The 24,850-nt window shown below is 42.7% G+C and overlaps 1 protein-coding gene across 3 annotated transcripts in view; it reads left to right on the top strand.

Annotated features, from left to right (window-relative positions):
• LOC147120429 (activin receptor type-1-like) overlaps positions 1-24,850 on the top strand; it is a 132,900-nt gene that overhangs the window by 92,844 nt on the left and 15,206 nt on the right. For all 3 annotated transcript variants that reach the window (XM_085986327.1, XM_085986330.1, XM_085986328.1), the window contains 5 exons: positions 703-920; positions 1,793-1,892; positions 17,083-17,229; positions 19,786-20,061; positions 23,755-23,952. In XM_085986327.1, coding sequence (XP_085842453.1) covers positions 703-920; positions 1,793-1,892; positions 17,083-17,229; positions 19,786-20,061; positions 23,755-23,952 — 939 coding nt within the window. The remainder of the gene's footprint in view (positions 1-702; positions 921-1,792; positions 1,893-17,082; positions 17,230-19,785; positions 20,062-23,754; positions 23,953-24,850) is intronic.

The raw sequence follows: 24,850 nt of genomic DNA, 5'->3' as shown, positions 1-24,850 counted from the left end.
TTTTTTCTCACTACTTTTCTTCCATCTTCTTTCCTTAAGGCTTTAGTTTCCTATTGAGGTAGTTTTTACAGGCATTGTTATGTCTGCTATTTAACCCAAATGATCATTTATGTGTGGGTCTTGACTGAATGTTGGTGCAATACAATCACGAGGAGCAGCACAGCCAAGCTTGGTTCTGCTTTCACCTGACACCCATACACACACAAACTTCAGTGGGGGGGGTCACTGGATATTGAACAGGGGTGGGAATCTTGGCTGTGGTTTCTCCCTGCCCCTGCCAAACCAAGGGGCAGTGAAGCAGAAGTTATGTCCCAACAGCTGCCTCAATTGAGATTGGCTAACTCGGCATGGAACTGGGTTTGAACCTGGGAACTTCCGGGTCTTTATGGCTTAATTATTCACTGGGTTAAATCACTGACTCATCTGCGGAAGGTATGTCTGTTTAATTATGCTGCTTTTGAATGGGGCTGATTGATTGGAAAACCATTACTCCTTTCTAAAAGAACATGTGTGTATCCTCTTTGATCTCCAGATTTAATCATATTTAATATGTTGTTGAAGTAGTCACATAATGTAAAATGTCTGACGTGTCCATGGAACTTTGGGGAAGTTTGAAGTTTTGGCCTGTCTTATAAATGTTCAGTATTAATAAATGCTTGATTTTTTTTTTTTTCCCATCATTTCTTTTCCTTCCTTCCAAAGGAAAATCTCAGCAAGGAGCAGCATTGGGTTACAGTGTAAGAACCCTGACTATTGTTGTTGTTGCTCCAGTAATTGTGCTGATCATTGTCTCCATGGTGACGGTACTGATATTGCAAAGGCTCCACCAAAGTCGGATGCAAAGACTAAATGCTCGAGAGGTTGAATACGGTGCCATTGATGGACTGATTGCCTCAAATGTTGGAGATAGCACATTAGCAGTAAGGATTGTTCTCTTATTTCTATCTTTTTTTGACTGAGGCTTTTGTGTTTGCTTCCCAGTCTCTGGACAGAAGCACCGTTGCATCCTGTCAATTTTTGTTATCAAATAAGTTATATATCTGTCACTGTATTTTGAAAACTGGCCAGATTTTATAAATCTAATGCTTTTGTATCTTGTTCTACCTCATACATTTTCTAAATGTATATTTGCAAAAAAAATTGACAGTGTATTCTGCTCTTGGAAATTCATAGAGTATTCTTTCTCCCCCATCCTCCCCCCCCCCCCCCCCCCCCCAAAAAAAAAAATATACACATGTAATTTGTTTTTAAGAAGCTAGGAACTTGGTATGGTAAAATTATGGAGTAGAGCCCAAGTCCCCTCAGTAGCAGAGTGTTTTATGTACACTTACAAGCTGTGCCACCCAGCCGCTTCCTTCTTTCAAACTTTAAACCAAGGACTTGTTATGTGCACTACAATGTGAACACGTATTGGAAAACTAGTTGGCAATTTTGATGTGCAAAGGTTAAAGTTATTGTTTTATCCATCTTGTTGATAGGACTGATGCTCTAAATTTTACACAGAATGTGCACCACTTGTACACGCGATGTGGTGCAGTGGCAGCAGGATTTTTGTCTTGCCAACCACTTCCTGAACTGATTGCTGACCAGAGTTAGAGAAGGTGCCTATAACAATAGTTTTGTGTTAAAAGGAAACAATTGCAAGAGGAAGCTGCTGTCTACAGCTATGTCTTGTCTCAAGAAGCAATGAGAAGTCTTGCCTATCTCTTTTATATAAAAAAAAAAAAATCTGAAGGATCTGAAAAACAAGTAATTGCAGTTAATTTTGTCAGATAATTTCTTTTTCTCGCAGGATCTGCTGGATCACTCCTGCACATCAGGCAGTGGATCGGGTCTTCCATTCCTCATACAGAGAACAGTGGCTCGGCAGATTACCCTTGTGGAATGTGTAGGTGAGTTACTATTGCAGTCACAATGGATGAGCAAGTTTTCATTTTGTGTCCAAGATGTGCTGCTTTCCCACTCTCTCTCTCTCTCTCTCTCTTTTTGGGTAGGGCAAAGAGAAAAAAGAAACTGGTGTTTTTTTGCTTCTTGTCCCTCTTTCTTCCCCACCCCCCCCCTCCCAAAAAAAAAAACCCAAACTCTGATACTTCATAAAGACACTAACACTCTCAATTTTAAAATAATTATGCTTTGATGAGTATTTGGGGCTCCAATTTGTTTTTTGAACAAATACATATGTAAACTATGGTTTCTGAAAAACGAGCTGTTTCTCAAACACATGAATTGTACAAATATATGCATTTGCTGTAAGTAAATTTGTGGTCGGGCTCCAAATAGCAAGTACCTATTCTTTTGCTGCTCCCTCTATAGGTATATGTGGGCGAGGGGGGGGAGGGGCAGAATAGACATGAGCTAGAGAAAATTAAGATGTTTTTTGACTCGGCTATGCCACCCATTCTCCTCCACTTCTCTCTTGAAAGGTCCTGATTCTTCTTCTCTAACCTGTTCCATTTTCCTCCTGTAGGTGCTGGTTCTTACTGTGTTGCTGTTTGACACCGCCAGCACTCTGCTAGCTTGTCCAGGTCTCTATCCTACATGTAGAAGTCTAGGCAGTGAGTGTGGACAGGTCATTCAACAGTGGAGGGTGCCACACTGTCCACAGTCATTCACTTTCCAACACTCAACACTAAATGCAGACCAGGAGTTGGAACCCTAGCTGATTTTCCCATCCCTAGCTCAACACTGACCAGGAATACAAACAGGAGCATTGTGATGCATAGCAGATTTTCAAAGTGAATAGCTGCTTTCCTTTCTTTTCATCTTTCATTACTTTAGTTTTTCTTCCTCTCTGTCCCAATACTTGATGCCTGCCTGAAAAAACAGCATGCTTTGTTGCAACAAAAATGCCAAATTTATGCAGAAAATGTGCGCTCTTATGTATTTAATGGCCCGGAATTTGCAGTCAGCAGTGAAGCAAAGTCGTTTGCCGCTGGCACTAAGAAAGCTGCCCTCTGGCGAGACGTTTGCCTTTTTCGACCTTCGTGATTTCCGTGCAATGTAGTGGGAATTCCCTAGTGTGATGCTGCTGTAGTGTCAACAAGCTGTCTAAGCAGCCAGTCACATTGCAGAATCCTCAGATGGGGAATCAGGAAATGAGAAGCTGCTTTTATCCGGACCTTTTGCAAAACAAAGATTGGGGCTCTCGCATGGGGATAAGGTAGAACCTGAAATATCATGAACAAAGTTTTAAAAAATATAATTAAAAAAAAAAAAGTTTCTTAATCGTAATTATTATCATAATGGAGAAATTTGACATTCTACAAAATTAAAATTAGTTTTTCAGGGCCATAACATTTGTTTAGCAGTCAATGCACTGTTAAAACCCCAGTTACACCTAATCCAACAAGGCTTAACATTTAATGGGGCATTTAACAGCGATATTACCGTGGAAAAGACCAAGCTTTCGTCAGTTTCACTGATTTCATTGATTGCCAGCTATTGGGGAGCACAGCACAGCACAGCCAGTGTCGGAGCAGTGAATGACTGACCGCAACTTCAGGATTTCCACGTTTAGATGCGCTTGCACTAAATCCTGAAGCTGCAGTCAGTTTCAAAGAGATACTAACAGCGAACCCTGTTAGTTTGCTTTTATTACCCACCCCAAATTCCGGGCCATAGAGTTGGGAGTGTGTGCGTGTTTGAGTTGTGTTGAATTGCTATGACCGTGGAAGTGGTAATTTCATTTTGTGTATCACAAAAAAGGAAACTGCAGTTGTTTTATGCTGTTTATCCTCGTTGAAATGCAAAAGGGCTAAAACTTTTTTTTAAAAAGTAGATTTAAAATTGATTAATTTTAATCAACACCCTGCTTACATGGACCCGGTTTTAATTTGTTTGTCCCAGTTTGGCGGGAGGTGACAAGTGGTGTTCCCCAGGGATCTGTACTGGGGCCTCAACTTTTCACCATAGAATGACTTGGGTGAAGGAATAGAGAGTTGTATATCCCAGCTTGCAGATGACTCAAAGTTGGGAGGCACAGTAAGTTGTGTAGATGGGAGCAGGAAGTTGCAAAGGGACATTGATAGATTAAGTGAATGAACAAAACTGGCAAATGGAGTTCGATGTGAGGTCATCCACTCTGATCCGAGAGAAGTATTTTCTTAATGGTGAGAAACTTGGAATTGTAGAGGAGTAAAGAGATTTGGGAGTCCATGATAACAGATCACTGAAAGCTAGTGGAAGGTACAAAAAGTAATCAAAAGGTTGCAGAGGTAGTGGATGCATTGGTTGTAATCTACCAAAATTCCCTGGATTCTGGAGAGGTCCCAGCGGGTTGGAAAACCGCAAATGTAACAACCCTATTCAAGAAAGGAGGGAGACAGAAAGCAGGAAACTATAGACCAGTTAGCCTAACATCTGTCATTGGGAAAATGCTGGAGTCCATTATTAAGGAAGTAGTAGCCGGATATTTAGAAAATCATAATACAGTCAAGCAGAGTCGGCATGGTTTTATGAAAGGGAAATCATGTTTGACAAATTTGCTAGAGTTCTTTGCGGATGTAATGAGCAGGGTAGATAAAGGGGAACCAGTAGATGTTGTGTACTTGGATTTCCAGAAGGCATTCGATAAGGATCCACAAACTGTTACTGCACAAGATAAGAGCTCATGGGGTTGGGGGTAATATATTAGCATGGATAGAGGATTGGCTAACTAACAGAAAACAGTCGGGATAAAAGGGTTATTTTCAAGTTGGCAAACTGTAACTAGTGGGATCAGTGCTGGGGCCTCAGCTGTTTACAATCTATATTAATGACTTGGATGAAGGGACCGAGTGTAATATACCCAAATTTGCTGCTGATACAAAGATAGGTGGGAAAGCAAGCTGTGAAGAGGACACAGAATCTCCAAAGGGATATAGACAGGTTAAGTGAGTGGGCAAAAATTTGGTAGATAGAGTATAATGTGGGAAAATGTGAGGTTATCCACTTTTAGTAGGAAAAATACAGAAGCAAATTATTATTTAAATGGAGAGACTACAAAATGCTGCGGTACAGAGGGAGCTGGGGTCCTTGTACATGAAACACAAAAAGTTAGCATGCAGGTACAGCAAGTAATTAGGAAGGCGAATGGAATGTTGGCCTTTATTGCAAGGGGGGATGGAGTATAAAAGTAGGGAAGTCTTGCTACAACTGTACAGGGAGTTGGTGAGACCACACATGGAGTACTGCGTACAGCTTTGGTCTCCTTATTTAAGAAGGGATATACTTGCATTAGAGGCAGTTCAGAGAAGGTTCACTAGGTTGATTCCTGAGATGAAGGGGTTGTCTTATAAAGGTTGAGCAGGTTGGGCCGATACTCATTGGAGTTTAGAAAAATGAGAGGTGATCTTATTGAAACGTATAAGATTCTGAGGGGGCTCGACAGGGTAGATGCAGAGAGGATGTTTCCCTTCATGGGGGAATCTAGAACTAAAGGGCATAGTTTCAGAATAAGGTGTCGCCCATTTAAAATGGAGGTGAGGAGGAATTTCTTCTGAGGGTCGTGACTCTTTGGAATTCGCTACCCGAGAGCTGTGGAGGCTGGGTCTTTGAATATATTTAAGGTGAAGATGGACAGATTTTTAAATGATGAGAGTCGAGGGTTATGGGGAGCGGGCAGAAAAGTGTAGTTGAGGCCAAGACTAGATCAGCCATGATCTTATTGAATGACCGAGCAGGCTCGAGGGGCCAAATGGCCTACTCCTGCTCCTAGTTCTTATGTTCTAATGGAATGTTGGCCTTTATCTCAAAGGGGCTGAAAAATAAAGGGGAGGAAGTGATACTTCAGTTGTATAGAGTTTGGTCAGATGCCATTTGGAGTACTGTGTTCAGTTCTGGACACCTCACCGTAGGAAGGATTTACTGGCCTTGGAGGGAATTTCAGCGGCAGCAGCGGGGCTATAAAAGCCCCAGAGACCAGGTAAGGCGTACCAATCTCCAGTCTGGGAACTCGGAGGGAAGGAGAGAGGTCAAAAGTAATCCAAGTGTGACGTCACCAGAAAGCGGGTAAGTGGTTGGTGAGTATTTCTCCCTTTTGAAGCTTAAATCTCTTTGGTTTATAGTTTCTATAAGGTGTGATATTCACCATCTAGAATCGGGGCAGAGGGTATTTAAGAATAATAAATTTAATTAATTACATAGAATGGGAGATCAGGTGATGTGTTGCTGCTGCAATATGTGGGACACATTTGCAGTAAGTGTTGGCTGCTCGAGGAATTCCGGCTCCGTGTTGAAGAGCTGGAGTCCGAGCTTCAAACACTGAGACACATCAGGGAGGGGGAGAGTTACCTGGACTCTGTGTATCACGAGGTATTCACACCAATTAGATTAATTAATTCAGATGTAGTCCGTGGCCAGGGTCAGGATGGTGTGACTAGAAGTGAGGCAGGTACGGGGATCCAGGAGGTAGTGTTGGAGGAGCCGCAGCCCTTGCACTTGTCCAACAGGTTCGAGGCTCTTACTCCCTGTGAGGATGGGAACAGGGACTGCGGGGAGGATGAGCAACCTGGCCACAGCACCGTGGAGCAGGGGGCCATTCAAGTGGGGGGAGTTAAAAGAAATGTAGTGGTTAGTATCGTTAGGGGGATAGATAGAGTTCTTTGCAGCCGAGAGCGAGAGTCCCGAAGGCTGTGTTGCCTGCCCGGTGCCAGGGTTAAGGACATCTCCTCTGGACTGGAGAGAAACTTGGAGTGGGAGGGGGAGGATCCAGTTGTCGTGGTCCATGTTGGTACCAACGACATATAGGACAAGGAATGAGGTTCTGCTGAGTGAGTTTGAGCAGCTAGGGGCCAAATTAAAAAGCAGAACCACAAGGGTAATAATCTCTGGATTATTACCTGAGCCACGAGCGAATTTGGCTAGGACAAATAAAATTATAGAGTTAAATGCGTGGCTCAAAGACTGGTGTGGGAGAAATGGGTTTTGCTTCCTGGGACACTGGCACCAGTACTGGGGCAGGAGGGAGCTGTTCCGTTGGGACGGGCTTCACTTGGCCAGTGCTGGGTCTAGAGTCCTGGCGGATCATATAACTAGGGCTGTAGAGAGGGCTTTAAACTAACTAGTAGGGGGGAGGTTCCTAGAGAGCAAATAATAAAAATGACAACAGAGAAGGTCATAGACTTGGGTAGCAGTGGGGAAATTAAAAACCAGAGCGTGTCAGGAAGGGGCAGAAGGTATGGAGTAAAAGGTAAAGTAATAAAAAGGGCAAAAGCAGGAACTAAGTGTCACAAAACATCTTTGAAAGTTCTCTATCTGAATGCACGTAGCATTCGTAACAAAATAGACGAGTTAATGGCACAAATAACTACATATGGGTATGATCTTGTGGCCATTACAGAAACATGGCTGCAGGGTGACAATGCCTGGGAATTAAACATACCAGGTTATTTAACGATCAGGAAGGACAGGCAGGAAGGAAGGGGAGGTGGGGTGGCTATGTTAATAAAGGAAGGAATCACTGTAATACAGAGAAATGATATTGGGTCAAAAGATCAGGATAATGAAACAGTTTGGGTGGAGGTAAGGAATAATAAGGGGAAAAAAACACTAGTGGGCGTAGTCTATAGGCCTCCGAACAGTGGCAACTCTGTTGGACGGAGTATCAATCAGGAAATAGCTGAGGCTTGTAATAAGGGAACATCTATAATTATGGGGGATTTTAACTATCATATTAACTGGACAAATCAAATTGGGCAGGGCTGCCCTGAGGATGAGTTCATTGAGTGTATTCGGGATGGATTTCTTGAGCAGTATGTAACTGAACCGACCAGGGGGCAAGCAACCTTGGATCTGGTCCTGTGTAATGAGACAGGATTAATTAAAAATGTCCTAGTAAAGGATCCCCTTGGAATGAGTGACCATAACATGGTTGAATTCCATATTCAAGTAGAGGGTGAGAAGGTTGGATCTCAAACAAGCGTGCTAAGCTTGAATAAAGGAGACTATGAAGTTATGAGAGCGGAATTGAGTAGAGTGGATTGGGAAAATAGATTAAAGGGTAAGACGATACATGATCAGTGGTGTACATTTAAGGAGTTATTTTACAACTTCCAAAAAATATATATTCCACTGAGAAGAAAAGGGTGTAAAAGAAAAGACAGCCACCCGTGGCTAAGTAAAGAAATTAAGGATAGTATTCGACTAAAAACAAGGGCATATAAGGTAGCCAAATCTAGTGGGAGGATAGAGGATTGGGAAAACTTTAAAAGACAGCAAAAAATAACAAAAAGATTGATTAAGAAAGGGAAGATAGATTATGAAAGTAAATTAGCAAAAAATATAAAAACAGATAGTAAGAGTTTTTATAGTTATATAAAAAGAAAAAGGGTGGCTAAAGTAAATGTTGGTCCCTTAGAGGAGGAGACCGGGAAATTAATGGTGGGAAATATGGAGATGGCAAAAATACTGAATATTTTATATCAGTCTTTACAGTAGAAGACACTAAGAATATCCCAACACTGGACAAACAGGGGGCTATGGGGGGGAGGAGCTAAACACGATTAAAATCACTAAGGAAGTGGTACTCGGTAAAATAATGGGACTCAAGGCGGATAAATCACCTGGACCTGATGGCTTACATCCTAGGGTCTTGAGGGAAGTGGCGGTAGGGATTGTGGATGCATTGGTAATTTTCCAAAACTCCCTGGACTCAGCAAAGGTCCCGGCAGACTGGAAAACTGCTAATGTAACGCCCTTATTTAAAAAGGGCAGTAGACAGAAGGCTGGAAACTATAGACCGGTTAGCCTAACATCTGTGGTAGGTAAAATATTGGAGTCCATTATTAAGGAGACAGTAACAGGACATTTTGATAATCATAATTTAATAGGACAATGTCAGCATGGTTTTATGAAGGGGAAGTCATGTTTGACAAATTTGCTGGAGTTCTTTGAGGAAGTAACATATAGGGTGGATAAAGGGGAACCAGTGGACGTAGTGTATTTAGACTTCCAAAAGGCATTTGACAAGGTGCCACACAAGATTATTGCTTAAGATAAAAAATCATGGGATTGGGGGTAATATTCTGGCATGGATAGAGGATTGGCTATCTAACAGAAGGCAGAGAGTTGGGATAAATGGTTCATTCTCGGACTGGCAATCAGTAACTAGTGGTGTTCCACAGGGGTCAGTGCTGGGTCCCCAACTCTTTACAATCTATTAACGATTTGGAGGAGGGGACCGAGTGTAACATATCAAAGTTTGCAGATGATACTAAGATGGGAGGGAAAGTAGTGAGTGAGGAGGACATAAAAAACCTGCAAGGGGACATAGACAGGCTAAGTAAGTGGGCAGAGATTTGGCAGATGGAATACAATACTGGAACGTGTGAGGTTATGCACTTTGGCAGGAAAAATCGTAGAGCAAGTTATTATCTTAATGGCAAGAAACTGGAAAGTACTGAAGTACAAAGGGATCTGGGGGTCCTGGTGCACGAAACTCAAAAGGTTAGTATGCAGGTGCAGCAAGTGATTAAGAAGGCCAATGGAATGTTGGCTTTCATTGCTAGGGGGATAGAATATAAAAATAGGGAGGTATTGCTTCAGTTGTACAAGGTATTGGTGAGACCGCACCTGGAATACTACATACAGTTTTGGTGTCCATACTTAAGAAAAGACATACTTGCTCTCGAGTCAGTACAAAGAAGGTTCACTCGGTTAATCCCGGGGATGAGGGGATGGACGTATGAGGAGAGGTTGAGTGGATTGGGACTCTACTCATTGGAGTTCAGAAGAATGAGAGGCGATCTTATTGAAACATATAAGATTGTGAAGGGGTTGGATCGGGTGGATGCGGGGAGGATGTTCCCGATGATGGGTGAAACTAGAACTAGGGGGCATAGTCTTAGAATAAGGGGCTGCTCTTTCAAGACTGAGATGAGGAGGAACTACTTCACTCAGAGGGTGGTAGGTCCATGGAATATGCTGCCCCAAAAAGCTGTAGAAGCTACATTACATAAATTTAAAACAGAAATAGACAGTTTCCTAGAAGTAAAGGGAATAAAGGGTTATGGGGAGCGGGCAGGAATTTGGGCATGAGTCTAGGTTCGGATCGGTCATGGCCCTGTGGGTAGCGGAGCGGGCCCAGGGGCCGTGTAGCCTGATCCTGCTCCTATTTCGTGTGTCTAATTCTGTTAGATTCAGGAGATGGTTCTGTGATAGTAGATTGGCGGTTAGGATCAGATCAGCCATGATCTTATTGAATGGCGGAGCAGGCTCGAGGGGCCGATTGGCCTACTCCTGCTCCTATTTCTTATGCAACCGTGGTGACATATTTGACCCGGAAATGTGCATCCAACCACGTATCCGCAGCATAACAAAGACCGCCTACTTCCACCTCCGTTACATCGCCCGTCTCCGCCCTTACCTCAGCTCATCCGCTGCTGAAACCCTCATCCATGCCTTTGTTATCGCTAGACTTGACTACTCCAACGCACTCCTGGCTGGCCTCCCATGTTCCATCCTACGTAAACTTGAGGTCATCTAAAACTCGGCTGTCTGTGTCCTAAATCGCACCAAGTCCCGCTCACCCATCAACCCTCTGCTCGATGACCTACATTGGCTCCTGGTTAAGCAGCGCTTCAATTTCAAAATTCTCATCCTTGTTTTCATATCCCTCCATGGCCTCGCCCCTTCTTATCTATGTAATCTCTTTCTGCCCCACAACCCCCGCCCCGAGATATCTGCGCTCCTCTAATTCTGCCCTCTTGAGAATCCCTGATTATAATCGCTCAACCTTTGGTGGCCGTGCCTTCTGTTGCCTCGGCCCTAAGCTCTGGAGTTCCCTGCCTAAACCTGTCCGCCTCGCTACCTCTATTACCTCCTTTAAGACGCTCCTTTAACCCTACCTCTGTGACCAAGCTTTTGGTCATCTGCCCTAATTTTTCTTTGTATCAAATTTTTTGCCTTAAAATACTCCTGTGCAGCACCGTGGAATGTTTTACTACACTAAAGGTGCTATATAAATGCAAGTTGTTGTATGGAAAGTTGAGGGGTTGTTTAAAATGACCAAAGGAGTTGATAGGGTAGATATTGACAAACTATTTCCTCTGGTGGGGGAATCCCAGGACAAGGGGGCACAATCTTAAAATGAGAGCTGGGCCATTTAAGAGTGAAATCAGGAAGCATTTTTCCACACAAAGGGTAGTGGAAATCTGGAACACTCTTCCCCAAAAGGCTGTGAATGGTAGGTTAATTGAAATCTTTAAGACTGAAATTGATAGGTTTTTGTTAGGTAAGGTTATCGAGGGATACGGATGAATGCCGGGTAAATGGAGTTGAGGAACAGATCAGTCATGATCTGATTGAATGGTGGAACAGGCTTGAGGGGCTTCACGACCAATCCCGTTCCTGTGTTTGTAATAGGATGCTATTTTTTAGTTGAACTCCTGCATGGTATGAGTGCCACTCCCAACATTACAATGCGCCACTCACTGCCAGAAGAGCTAAACAGTGCTGGGCAGCATCATTGCATGTGTGAGATATCTCCCTTTTTTGTTTTCTGCAAATCTGCTTTTCAAACCGTACATAATTTTTTTAAACATCCAAATTCAATAACTACTGCCATTCAGTTTCTAAGAAAGGCGAACTAACCATGAATGAATGGCAAGAGTAGGTAAGCAGCATTGAAGAGCTCCACCTTCTCGCACAGCACAGTAAAGCAAGTAGGCAGTGCATAAAAAGAGAAAATGCTGAAATACTCAGCAGGTTAGGCAGCATCTGTAGAGAGAGAAACAGAGTTAATGTTTCGGGTCGATGACCTTTCGTCATAACTGTTCTGATGAAGGGTCATCGACCTGAAACATTAACTCTGTTGCTCTCTCTACAGATGCTGCCTGACCTGCTGAGTATTTCCAGCATTTTATGTTTTTATTTCAAATTTCCAGCATCTGCAGTATTTTGCTTTTGTAGGCAGTGTATAATCCTGGCTCCCTGCTTGCATTGCTTTTAAAATGCTGCTTGGGCAGCACCATTACAGTGAAACTTGAAACAAATCCAGTTGTATGCCATGGATTTAGGCAAAACTAATTGGGGCTAATGCAGAATTGCTTATGAGGTTACATAAAAGCAGATTTCACTTCATCTTTTATTGTCACAATTATCTAGTTGTAAATGACAAGTTCTTGAACAAAATTACAATATTACATGGTTTAATAAACAGAGGGGATAATCTTAGCCCTACCCACATAAGAAAATGAATAGGTGGGCAGTAAAAATCCCCAAGTTACTTAACCCACACTGAAGCTGTTGGGAGCTGACTAGAATAAAATTTTCACCTGTTCTCCTAAGCAGGTGACAAGGACACCTGCCCAAAGTTGGTGGGGTTCTTTTTAGAATGTATTTCTGGTCCCGATGACCTCTTCAGGACCTTCTTTACTTAAAAATTCGTTCATGGGATGTGGGCATTGCTGGCATAGCCAGCATTTGTTGCCCTTGAGAAAGTGGTGGTGAGCCGCCGCCTTGAACTGCTGCAGTCTGTGTGGTGAAGGTACTCCCACAGTGCTGTTAGGGATTTTGACCCAGTGATGATGAAGGAACAACGATATACTTCCAAGTCAGGATGGTATGTGACTTGGAGGGGAACTTGCAGGTGATGGTGTTCTCATGCGCCTGCTGCCCTTGTCCTTCTAGGTGGTTAAGGTCGCGGAGTTTGGGAGGTGCTGCCGAAGAAGCCTTGGCATTAACTGCATTATTAACTTGGAGGCCTGAGTGGGAAACAGCAGTCCGTTTCCCCCCAGGCCAATGCAGCGCAGGACTGAATCGAAGCCAGAAGAGGTCCAAAAAGTTTGCTTAAAAAAAAAAAATGTCCTTGTGAACCCAGTAGGAGTAATGGTGCTCCTCTGAACCCCGCAAGGAAATTGAAGACCTTCCCGCCTCTTGTCTAATTCCCCCCTCCTGATTGTATGAACTCCTGTGGGATGGCCAGGCAGCCAATCACATGGACTTGCCTGCTCGGTGAGGGATCTCCAGACTTTCTGCCAGGAGTGGGTGGAAAGTCGGCCTGTGGCATTTAAATGATTCCCAGGAGTTAAAATGCCCCGGGACACACTCTTATCCGGCGCAACAGACATCAAAACTCACCCACCGAAAACAAGCCTCCAGTTAAAATTAGGGCCAAAGAATCCAAAGTTTTAAATGACTTGATGATTTGAGAGTTTTTTTTCCCCCTGATGGCTCCCTTGGGCCCCCAATGGAAGCACATTATTATTCATGTGGGAGGGTGGGATGGTCAATGAGGTCAGTGGTTCCTAAGTCCCCCAATTTGCCATGGCTCCTTCATTGTGGCTTTCATGATCAATGGTCCGGATATGTGTCTTGTGGGGGCTGGAACCGCTGCTTTCAGGACTTCACAGCGGTGAATTGCTCCACCTAGTGGAGTCCATTTTTGTTTGCTGGTTTTTTTTTTCTCTTTGCACTCTGGATCAATTTGTACCTAATTTAAGACTTTAAAACTGGGATTGCTTTACAGATGTGCTTGATTATGTGAAGGAGTGATATTTAATTTCAAAGAGTATTGTAGTCAGCATTCAGGGATTCTACCACTGATGTAAAATAGCTCTGTTTAGAGAAGGGTGATTTCTGCTTCCATCTTTGATCAGTGCTATCTGACAGATTTCTGGCTGTTACAGCCTGGCATGATTACCGTCTCTTGTGTGTTGGTGATAATTGATAATTTGGGGTAGTCCATGACTCTCAGCTGCAACACAGTGCGGGACATATGGCATCATATGTAGAACCGCCTGGTGAGTGTGGCAGTCCAGGATTCGCTGGTATGGGGCATCCGGAGGAGGTCCCAGGGGATATTAATGCCTCTGGAATGGCAGTCATGATGGCTTCTATAGATTCCTTACATGATGCCCTCAAGAAGTAACGGAGAGGTTTGATGAGGGTAGTGCGGTTGATTTTGTGTATATGGACTTCCTAAAGGCGATTGATAAGAGTGCTACATAATAGACTTGTTAGCAAAATTAAAGCCCATGGTATTAAAGGGACAGTGGCAGCTTGGATACAAAACTGGCTATGGGGTAGAAAGCAGAGAGTAGTGGTGAACAGTTGTTTTTCAGACTGGAGGGAAGTATAGTGTGGTGTTCACCAGGAGTTGGTATTAGGACCACTGCTCTCTGATAAATGTTAATAACCTGGACTTGGGTATACATAATTTCAAAGTTTGCAGATGATCTGGAACTCAGAAATGTAGTAAACAATGAGGAGGATAGTAACAGACTTCAGGATCACATAAACAGACTTGTGAAATGGGCAGACACATGGCAGATGAAATTTAATGCAGAGAAGTGTGAAGTGATGCATTTTGGTAGGAAGAATGAACAGAGGCAATATGAATCAAATGGTACAATGTTAAAGGGAGTGCAAGAACAGTCACCTGGGGGGTGTATGTACACAAATCCTTGAAGGTGGCAGGACAAGTTGAGAAAGCTGTTTTTAAAAAAAAAAAAAAAGCATATGGGATCCTTGGCTTTATTAATAACATAAATAGGAGCAGGAGTAGGCTATTTGGCCTTTTGAGCCTGTTCTGCCATTTAATAAAATCATGGCTGATCTTTTACCTCAACTCTACCTTCCCACACTATCCCCATATCTCTTGATTCCCTTAGTATCCAAAAATCTATTCATCTCTGTCTTGAATATACTCAACGACTGAGTCTCCACAGCCCTCTGGGGTAGACAATTCCAAAGATTCACCGCCCTCAGTGAAGAAATTTCTCCTCATCTCAGTCCTAAATGGCTGACCTCTTATTCTGTGACCCTTGGTTCTAGACTCCCCAGCCAGGAGAAACATCTACCCTGTCAAGTCCTGTAAGAATTTTATGTTTCAAATGAGATCACCTCTCATTCTTCTAAACTCTAGGGAATATAGGCCTAGTCTACTTAATCTCTCCTCATAGGACAATCCCCCCCATCCCAGGAATCAGTCTGGTGAACCTTCGTTGCACTCCCTCTATGGCAAGTATATCCTTCCTTAAGCAAGGTGACCAAAAATGTACACAATGCTCTGACGGAGGGTCATTGACCTGAAATGTTAACTCTGTTTCTGTCTCCACAGATGCTGCCTGACCTGCTGAGTATTTCCAGCATTTTCTGTTTTTATTTCACAATACTCCAAGTGTGGTCTCACCAAAGCCCTATATAATTTTAGCAAGACTTCTTTACTCTTGTATTAACCTACCATTTATTTTCCTAATTGCTTTCTGTACCTGCATGTTAACTTTCCGTGATTCGTGTACAAGGACACCCAGGTCCCTCTGAATATCCATAGAGGAATAGAGCACACAAGCAAGGAAGTTATGCTAAACCTTTATAAAACACTGGTTTGGCCGCAGCTGGAGTATGGTGTTTGTTGAGTCTGTGTGTCCCAGTTATGTTTAGGATCAATCACTGGACACAGACCACAAGAATAACTTTTAACAGGTCTTTACTATTCGGAGGTCAGGGCTGAACTGCCCAGCAAATCCCTACACAACACTTATATACCGGTGTGGTCACCACCGGTATTACAGTATTACAGTATACAGCAGCCAAGAGAAAGTAGTACATCTCTTAAAGTAGTTCTCTTAAGGTGGAACAGGTTACATACACCACAGTGTTGATTTCTGGTCACCACACTTTAGGAAGGAGGTCAAGGCTTTAGAGAGGGTGCAGAAGAGATTTACTAGAATGGTACCAGGAATAAGAGACTTCACTTATGTGGAGAGACTGGAGAAGCTGAGGTGGTTGTTCTTAGAGCAGAGAAGGTTAAGAAAAGATTTGCTAGAGGTGGTCAAAATCATGAATGGTTTTGATAGAACAAATAAATAGAAACTGTTTCCAGTGGCAGAAGGGTCAGTAACCAGAGGACACAGATTTAAGGTGATTGACAAAAGAACCAGAGGCGACATGAGGAAACAGGGCTGGAATTTGCGGTCGGAGGTGTCCCTCCGGCGTTACACCTCCGACCCGATTTTAAAAATAAAATCTGCACTTACCTTCAGGCTCCCAGGCTTTGGAGACTTTGGGTCCTGGTCCTGCAGGCGTACGCCTGCGTAAAGGCCCACTGATCCCAGGGATGCAGGCGGATCGCAAGCGTGGGTAAATGTTGGAGCTGGCAGCAAAGCGAGTTTTAAAAGCACGTTTACTGGAGCAACTGCTTCAGAAAAGCAATGGATAAGCGTGTGAAATCCGAGAGTACGAGTGGGTCTTTCATGGTGTCACTTTTTTCTGGAAAAAAAAGGAATATCTCTGAAAATTAACTTTGTTGTACAATTTACCTTTTTGTCTCTTCAAATCATTTTTCCTTATTCTGCCTTTCCTTTTCTGTCCCTCACCACTCTATTATGGCTTCTACTTTATTCTTCATTGGCTTCGCTGAACTGTTTTTGAGAGTTTTGCTTTAGTACTTCAGTTTGTTTTGTTCCTTTTCCTCTTCAACCTGTTTATGCTTTGTGATCAGGGCTACACTAAGAACTGCTTTAAATCCTCAACTTCCTGTAGCTGATGTTTTGGGGGAGAGAACACAGTGGTAGTTGGCTCTCATTGGGGGAGGGATCAAGACTTTAGAGCAAGGTGGAAGTGGAGCCATGAGAGTGAACTTTGATATCATTGGGCCCTGAGTTTGGTACATGAGGTGCAACTGAAGCAAATCATATATTAGCCGATATTTTGGAAAATTGTTGCTTTGCATCAGGTTTGCCCATTTATTTAAAATTGGTATTGTGTATAAGAAACATTTTTCTGCATTTTTGAAGTTTAAAATTGAAAGTTTTTTTCATAGCTTCTAGTTTTTATGTTGCTTGTATCCAATCAAGTAACAAATTATTATCTATATTACTGCTGAGAATATAGTTCCAAATTCTCATGCAGCTGCTTGTTTAATGTCACTATCAATTACTGAATCTTGGAACTGGGTGTATAATGGATAGTACAGTCTGTAGAATAACTTGCATCTCTGCACCTATTGTTTCTCATTTTATATCTTTGGGCGTTTGTTGAAGCAGCTGATTGTCTTGGTATGGTAGTCAGGTTGTGCTGTTGGAGTGTATAGACATGCATGAAGCGTATGTTCCACTGGACAGGTCAAGTAATGTAGTATTTCTCCTGTGGTCTTGTTCACAGGCAAAGGACGTTTTGGAGAAGTTTGGCGGGGTCAGTGGCAAGGAGAAAATGTTGCAGTAAAGATATTTTCTTCTAGAGATGAAAAATCCTGGTTCAGAGAGACTGAGATCTACAACAGTGTCCTGTTGAGAAATGAGAATATTTTAGGTGAGTGAGTTATTATATTTTGCATGTCTAAAATTAAAAAGCTGCTTTAATAAGTTGTAAATTTTGGTTGAAAGTTATGCACGCTTGGTTTGATTCTTTCTGATTTTGATACTTGTGTGATCTTCGCTGGGTCAATATTTGGGACACAACGTTGGCCTCAATGAGGGGGGGGTGATAAAGTCAGCTTGTGTTCTTGTTCCTGTTGGCTATCCAGTGACCCCAGCTAGTAAGTGCATATTCGCTAACACATGCTGAGATTAGGACCTACCTCGGTTGTGAAACCTCTCCCCCACTTTCCTATTGTCGAATAGTCTATGGACACTCATTGTCTAGGCTGATGCATGAAGAATGGCTACTTGAACATGGTACCAGAGGGCTGCTTCTGCCCATAATGCCATATTCTAGTAAGAATTGGTACATTTAGGAGAGAAGGGGGGGGGGGGGGGGGAAGATCTGGGTGCTTTACTCAGTTTGGTATAGAATCCATTGATGGTGTATGTAAATGAGGTTCATGTGATTGAAGTCTTTAAATTAGTTGAGCTTCAGCACATCTGCCTCTAAAGCTACCAAACCAGTAAAGTTCTGGAAAACAGTTTGGCTCATCTATAAGCACTGAGGTTATTTTATAATTGCTATGTCAACAATCTAAATCTTAAGTGGTTAAATGAACTGTGCCTGATTTTTGCTTTTAGACTTCTACCAACCATCTCCTTTAAACTCCTTTCTCTCCTGCTCTCCCCTCCAACAAGTATGAGGAACTCATGTCAATTTTAGTGATAAAAAATGTCCACCATCCATTCAGCTGCCTCTGGTGCTTCCCCCTTACCTAGTCCTGAACTTGTCTTTAGTTTTTCTCCTATCTCCCCTTATGCCCTCTCCAAGCTCATCGTGTGCATGAGACCCATCTGCTCACTTAATTCCATTCCCACAAAACTGATTACCCAACTTCCATTCCTGGCCCCCATGCTAGCTGACATTGTAAATGGTTATAACAACGGAAAATGCTGGAAAAACTCAGCAGGCCAGGCAGCATCCGTGGAGAGAGAAACCGAGTTAACGTTTCAGGTCGAAGACCTTTTCGTCTTCAACCTGAAACGTTCAATCTGTTCCTCTCTCCACGGATGCTGCCTGGCCTGCTGAGTTTTTCCATGGTTTTCTGTTTTGGATTTCCAGCATCTGCAGTATTTTGCTATTGTAAATGGTTCCCTCCCCTTGGGTACTGTCCACCTTCCTTTCAAAGTATCACCCCCCCCCCCACCCCCTCTCACTTGACTCAAAAAAAAAAAAAAAAAAAAACCTACCCTTTACCCCTTCAGTCCTTTCAAACTACTGCTCAATCTTCAACCTCCCATTCCCCCACAAAGTTCTTAAATGTGTTGTCACCTCCCAAATCTGTGCCCATCGTTCTCGCAACTCCCATGTTTAAAACTCTCCAATCAGGTTTTCGCCCTCTTCACAGCACTGAAACAGCCCTAATTGAAGTCACAAATGATGTTCTCTGCGATTGTGAACATGGTGCACTATCCCTCCTTATCCTTCATGACCTGTCTGCAGCCTGACACAGTTGACCACACCATCCTCCTCTAATGCCTCCCCTCTAAGTCCAGCTCAGTGGGTCCTGCTTGGTTCCACTCTTGCTTATCCAATTGTAGCCAGAACATCTTCCCACCCTCGCGCCATTACCTCTGGAGTCCCCCAAGGATGAATCCTTTACCCCTCTTCCTCATCTACATGCTTCCCCTTGGCGACATCCTCTGAATATACGGGGTCAGCTTGCACATGTAGGCTGATGACTCTTGGCTCTACAGCATCCTATTTGACCCGAAGCTGAGCTTGCAACCCCATATCCTCTACATCACAAAGACTGCCTCTGTTGGAGTCCATCTACCACTGCAACCCTCATCCTTGCTTTTGTTACCTCCAGACTCCGCTATTCAAGCTCTCTCCTGGCTAGCCTCTCATCCTTCATGCTCTGTAAACTTCAGCTCCTCCAAAACTCTGCTGCCTGTATCCTATTCTTGACCAAGTCCTACTCACCCAACTGTTGCGGACCTATATAGTGCCATAAATCAGTGGAGTGCAGATGCCAGGTGACTTTTATGTTGGAGGGAGGGTGGGGGATGGGGGAGGGGGTGGTAAGGGAAAGAAGCTGGAGAAAGATTCATCCTTTTTCTGTGTTTTCATACCATAACTACTAGGTCAAAGGGGCATTGATACAAGGGCACCTTACCACTCTCAGATGCAAAAGATAGTTGACTTGGGTAGAATGGAAAGGAGTGGGGGAAGTGGAAGCGGTTGTATATTTAAAAAAAAAAAAAAAAAAAAAAATCTGTGATCTAAATTCTGCTCGAGTGGTGCAGATAAATACCTGTTGGGTTATTTATAAACTCTTAAAAAATGATATGAAGATGAAAGAATATTCTTGCCAAAAGTAAATATTTGCACGATTGGCATATGTTTGACATGTGAAACATACCTAAGATACCACTCAAACTTATTGTGGAATAGCACTTAGTACTTGTGAATATCAAAAATTGTATTTTTTTCCCCCCATAGGTTTCATTGCCTCTGACATGACGTCCAGAAATTCTAGCACACAGCTGTGGCTAATTACACATTACCACGGGGCAGGATCTCTCTATGACTACCTGCAGCACACTACCCTGGACACTGTTGGTTGCTTACGAATATCTTTGTCCATTGCCAGTGGTCTAACACACTTGCACACAGAAATCATTGGGACACAGGGGAAAGTTGCAATTGCACATCGAGACCTTAAAAGCAAAAACATCCTCGTTAAGGAGAATGGGCAGTGCTGCATAGCAGACTTGGGTAAGCATGTCTATCGATCGTACACCATCAATGCTGTTGACATCAAAGATATGTTAGCAGTGAGATTTATGAACACTGACACATATTGCAAACCAGGCTTAGATAAATGTGCTGTATATATTTTTATGATTAACATGCTTGGAAAGTTTGTTTTTAAAACAAAATGTGTGTCAGTTTGGAATGAGTATCGACCGGTCTAAATCTTCACTAATGAAAGAACATGCTTTTATATAGTGTCTTTCTCCACTTCAGGACATCAGAAAGCACTTTCCAGCCAATGAAGTACTTTTGAAGTGTAAGAAATATTCTTTCATGTGTTGCAGCTAATTTTAGATTTGTTCTGCATCCAATAAATTGGCAACATTATATGTTCTGATTTTTTTTCTGTACCAGAAAATCAAACACAAGTTTTTACTATTGCAGTTCATTAAAAATATATAATCATGGAGGGGGCAAGGCTGCATTGCTTTAGAGAGTGGTGGGATATTCCACTCATGATACAAAACTCTGGTTACTGATATTCCCTTGTGGAGATGGAAAGCGTTGGGTAGAGGGTAGATAGTTCCCCATTTGGAGAAACATTGAGTGTGTATTATCCCGAGGATGTATTTTAACCTCCGAACAGATCCTTATTGAGTGGCGTCCACACTGTCATTTGGCGAGCAAGTCATTTGTGTGTCCTACAGCATGAGTAATTACTTGAAATATTTATCTTGCTTTTGTGCTGCCAGTGACGCAAACAGGATTGTTTAAAGTTTAAAATTGTTAAATGGAAATCCTGATTTTTTTTTTACACCTTTTTTGTCGCATTAATGGTCAGACCATTTACCATTATTTTTCATTGCATTCCTGGCACTAACAGGTAAGCCCCTAAAGAAGGAAAGAAATAATTGCATTTATATTGCACCCTGCACAGGCGATTTCAAAGTGCTTTACAGCCACTTAAGTACTTCTGACGTGTAGTCACTGTTGTAATGTAGGGAATGCAGCAGCCAATTTGCACACGGCATGGTTCCACAAATAGCAATGAAATAAATTACCAGATTATCTGTTTTGGGTGTTGGTTAAGGGATAAATGTTGACCAGGATACCAGGAAACTTCCCTGCTCTTCTTTGAGTAGTGCCATGGAATCTCTTGCATCCACTTGAGGTGGCAGATGGGGACTCTTTAACATCTCCTCCGAATAACTGCACCCAACAGAGCAGCAGTCCCGCAGTGTTGCATTGAAGTGCCAACCTGGATGACGTGCTCACGTCTCTGCAGTGAGACTTGAACCTATGACTTTCTGACTGAGATGAGCATGCTGTCACTGAGCCAAGGCTAACCCCTAATTCTCTTCAGGTCCCGTGGTTTCAAAATTCTGTGCCCCGATACCCTGAGCACGCCCCACCTACAGTGCTGTACTCGATCTGTCCTATTTCTGCTCCTTGGCACCCGATCCTCTGGGGCTCACTGGTCCCCTCCACACAGTGTGTTCCCTGGCTGTGTTTCTGCTGTGCTTGACTGCCCCACTTATGTGTGCCATTGTCTAGGGAGAAACTATTTCTGCTGGTTGGGGATTCTAAGACTAGGCTCCACATCCAGTTATCCATGAAATACATAGAAGTTAAACACAAACAGGCTGTTTGGCGCAATCAGTCCATATTGGTGTTTACCCTCCATGTGAGGAAATGGTTCTAATCACATTTATCCACTGTGTTGCCTTCAACTCTCTCTCTTTCCCTCTTTCTCCCCCCCCCCCCCCCCCCCCACCAACACCAATCCAATCTAATTTGGAATGTTGATTAATTTCTGCCTTAACCACTAAAGGAACATAAGAACAGGAGTAGGCCATTCAATGAAATCATGGCTGATCTGCGACCTAACTCCATATACCCGCCTTTGGCTCATATCCCTTAATACCTTTAGTTAACAAAAAGCTATCAATCTCCGATTTAAAATCAACAGTTGATCCAGCATCAATTTCCATTTGCGGAAGAGCGTTCCAAACTCCTACCACCTTTTGTGTGTAGAAGCGTTTCCTAATTTCACTCCTGAAAGGTCTGGCTCTAATTTTTAGACTATGCCCCCTAGTCCTAGAATCTCCAACCAGTGGAAATAGTGTTTCTCTATCTCCCCTATCTGTTTCCCTTAATATCTTGAAAACTTTGATCAGATCACCCCTGTTAACATTCTAAATTCTAGGGAATACAACCCTAATTTGTGTCATCTCTCTTTGTAGTCCAGGTATCATTCTGGCAAACCTACGCTGCACTCCCTCCAATATAGGCCAATATATCCTTCCTAAGGTGTGGTGCCCAGAAATGCCCACAGTACTCCAGGTGTGGTCTAACCAGGGCTTTATATGACTGCAGCATAACTTCTACCCCCTTGAATTCTAGTCCTCTAGATATAAAGGCCAGCATTCCATTAGCCTTTTAAATTATTTTCTGTAACTGTTCATGACATTTTAATGATCTATGCACCTGAACCCCCAAGTCTCTTTGGACCTCCACTGTTTTTAGTGCTTCACCATTTAGAAAGTACCCAGTTCTATCCCTTTTAGGTCCAAAATGGATGACCTCGCATTTGCCTACATTGTGCAAAACTGTGGCAAATAGATTTAATTCACCTAATCTGTCGCTATCCCTTTGTAATTTTTATGCTTTCATCTACATTGCCTACAATGCCCCTATCTTTGTCATAGGCAAATTTGGATATATGACTTTCTATGCCATCATCTAAGTCGTTAATAAATATTGTGAATAATTGAGGCCCCAACACGGATCCCTGTGGGACACTACTAGTCACAGCCTGCCAATTTGAGTACCTACCCACTATCCCTACTGCCTGTCTCCTGCCGCTCAGCCAATTTCCTAACCAGGTCAATAATTTTCCCTCAATTCCGTGGGCTTCTACCTTGGTTAACAGCCTCTTATGTGGGACTTTATCAAATGCCTTCTGGCAGTCCATATAAATAACATCATAGACATTCCCCTGTCACCTCAAAAAATTCAATCAGGTTTGTCAGGCATGACCTACCTTTCACAAATCCATGCTGCCTCTTTCTGATCAACTGAAAATTTGAAGTGTTCAGTCACCCTATCCTAAATTATAGACTCTAGCAATTTCCTGACAACAGATGTTAGGCTTACTGGTGTATAATTCCCTGGTTTGCCCCTCTCACCATTCTTGAATAGTGGAATGACGTGCAATTTTTCAATCTAAAGGAACGGTTCCCGAATCAAGAGAACTTTGGAAGATTATAGTTGGGGCATCTGCAACGTGCTTACCTGCTTCCTTTAAAGCCCTGGGATGGAAAACATCTGATCCTGGGGATTTGTCACTCTTTAGTGCCATTATTTTCTTCTTTACTGTTATTTTACTCGTTAATTTTATTGAATCCCTGTCCCTGATTTAATATTCGTTTCCTTGGAATTTCTGGTACTCTGTATGTTTCAATGTGATCACCTCTCATTCTTCTAAATTCTAGGGACTACACATGAGGAATACCATGGAGATATATCTATATCTGAAACTGTTGTTATTATAGTGTTGTTCAAATGCTCAGTTGGCCTCCCTGGATAATGAGGAAAAATGAAGGATGCTTAAGTATTAAATGAAACTTGAAGTTAATTGACCCATTGTTTTGATCCCCAGTGGAATGCTGTGCAGTTTTGTTGTAACTTGCTGTCTTTTGCATTTGTTTTTAGGTCTTGCTGTGATGCACTCCCAGTGCACTAATCACTTGGATGTGGGTAATAATCCCAGGGTAGGGACCAAGCGATATATGGCACCTGAAGTATTGGATGAAACAATCCAGGTGAACCTGTTTGACTCCTATAGAAGAGTTGACATCTGGGCCTTTGGTCTAGTTCTGTGGGAAGTAGCAAGGAGGACAGTTAGCAATGGTGAGTGCTTGGAAGATATTTGGGGTTCATATAATAAGAGTCTTAATATAACAATTGTGAAGAGAATTATCACTGGTTTGCAACTTTTACAAGCAAATCTTCTAAAAATGTTAAAGTTGTATAATATTATCCTTTATTATCTTTATTTAACAAGTATACAAAGAGTACTGGTTGGCTTAGTCCCACAGATTAGTTTTTTTAATGACATTGATCAATGTATAATTAATTTTGCCTTTGATTTCAGTAACATAAGGACATAAGAAATATAAGCAGGAGTAGGCCACTCAGCCCCTCGAGCCTGCCCTGCCACTCAATAAGATCATGGCCGATCCAATCTTGGCCTCAACTCCACTTTTCCGCCTGTTCCCCATAACCTTTGACTCCTCTGTAATTCAAAAATCTGTCTACCTCAGCCTTGAATATATTCAATGACTCAGCCTCCACAGCTGTCTGGGGTAGAGAATTCCAAAGATTCACCAAACTCAGAAGAAATTCCTCCTCATCTCCATCTTAAATGGGAGACCCCCTTATTCTTGAACTATGCCCCCTAGTTCTAGATTCCCCCATGAGGGGAAACATCCTCTCGGCATCTACCCTGTCAAGCCCCTTCAGAATCTTATGTTTCAATAAGATCACACCTCATTCTTCTAAACTCCAATAGAATAGGCACAACTTTCTTCATAAGACAACCCCTTCATCCCAGGAATCAACCTCGTGAACCTTCTCTGAACTGCCTCCAACTGACTCCTTAAATGAGACCAAAACTGTACACAGTACTCCAGGTACAGTTGTAGCAAGACTTCCCTACTTTTATATTTCATCACCTTTGCAATAAAGGCCAACATTCCATTTGCCTTCCTAATTACTTGCTGTACCTGCATGCTAACTTTGTGTTTCA

This window comes from Somniosus microcephalus, chromosome 4, assembly GCF_052327205.1.
Source record: "Somniosus microcephalus isolate GS21.2 chromosome 4, FLI_Smic_1.0, whole genome shotgun sequence".
NCBI lineage: Eukaryota > Metazoa > Chordata > Chondrichthyes > Squaliformes > Somniosidae > Somniosus > Somniosus microcephalus.
Note: the sequence above shows the minus strand (reverse complement) of the source record. Positions and strands in the feature narration are given on the sequence as shown.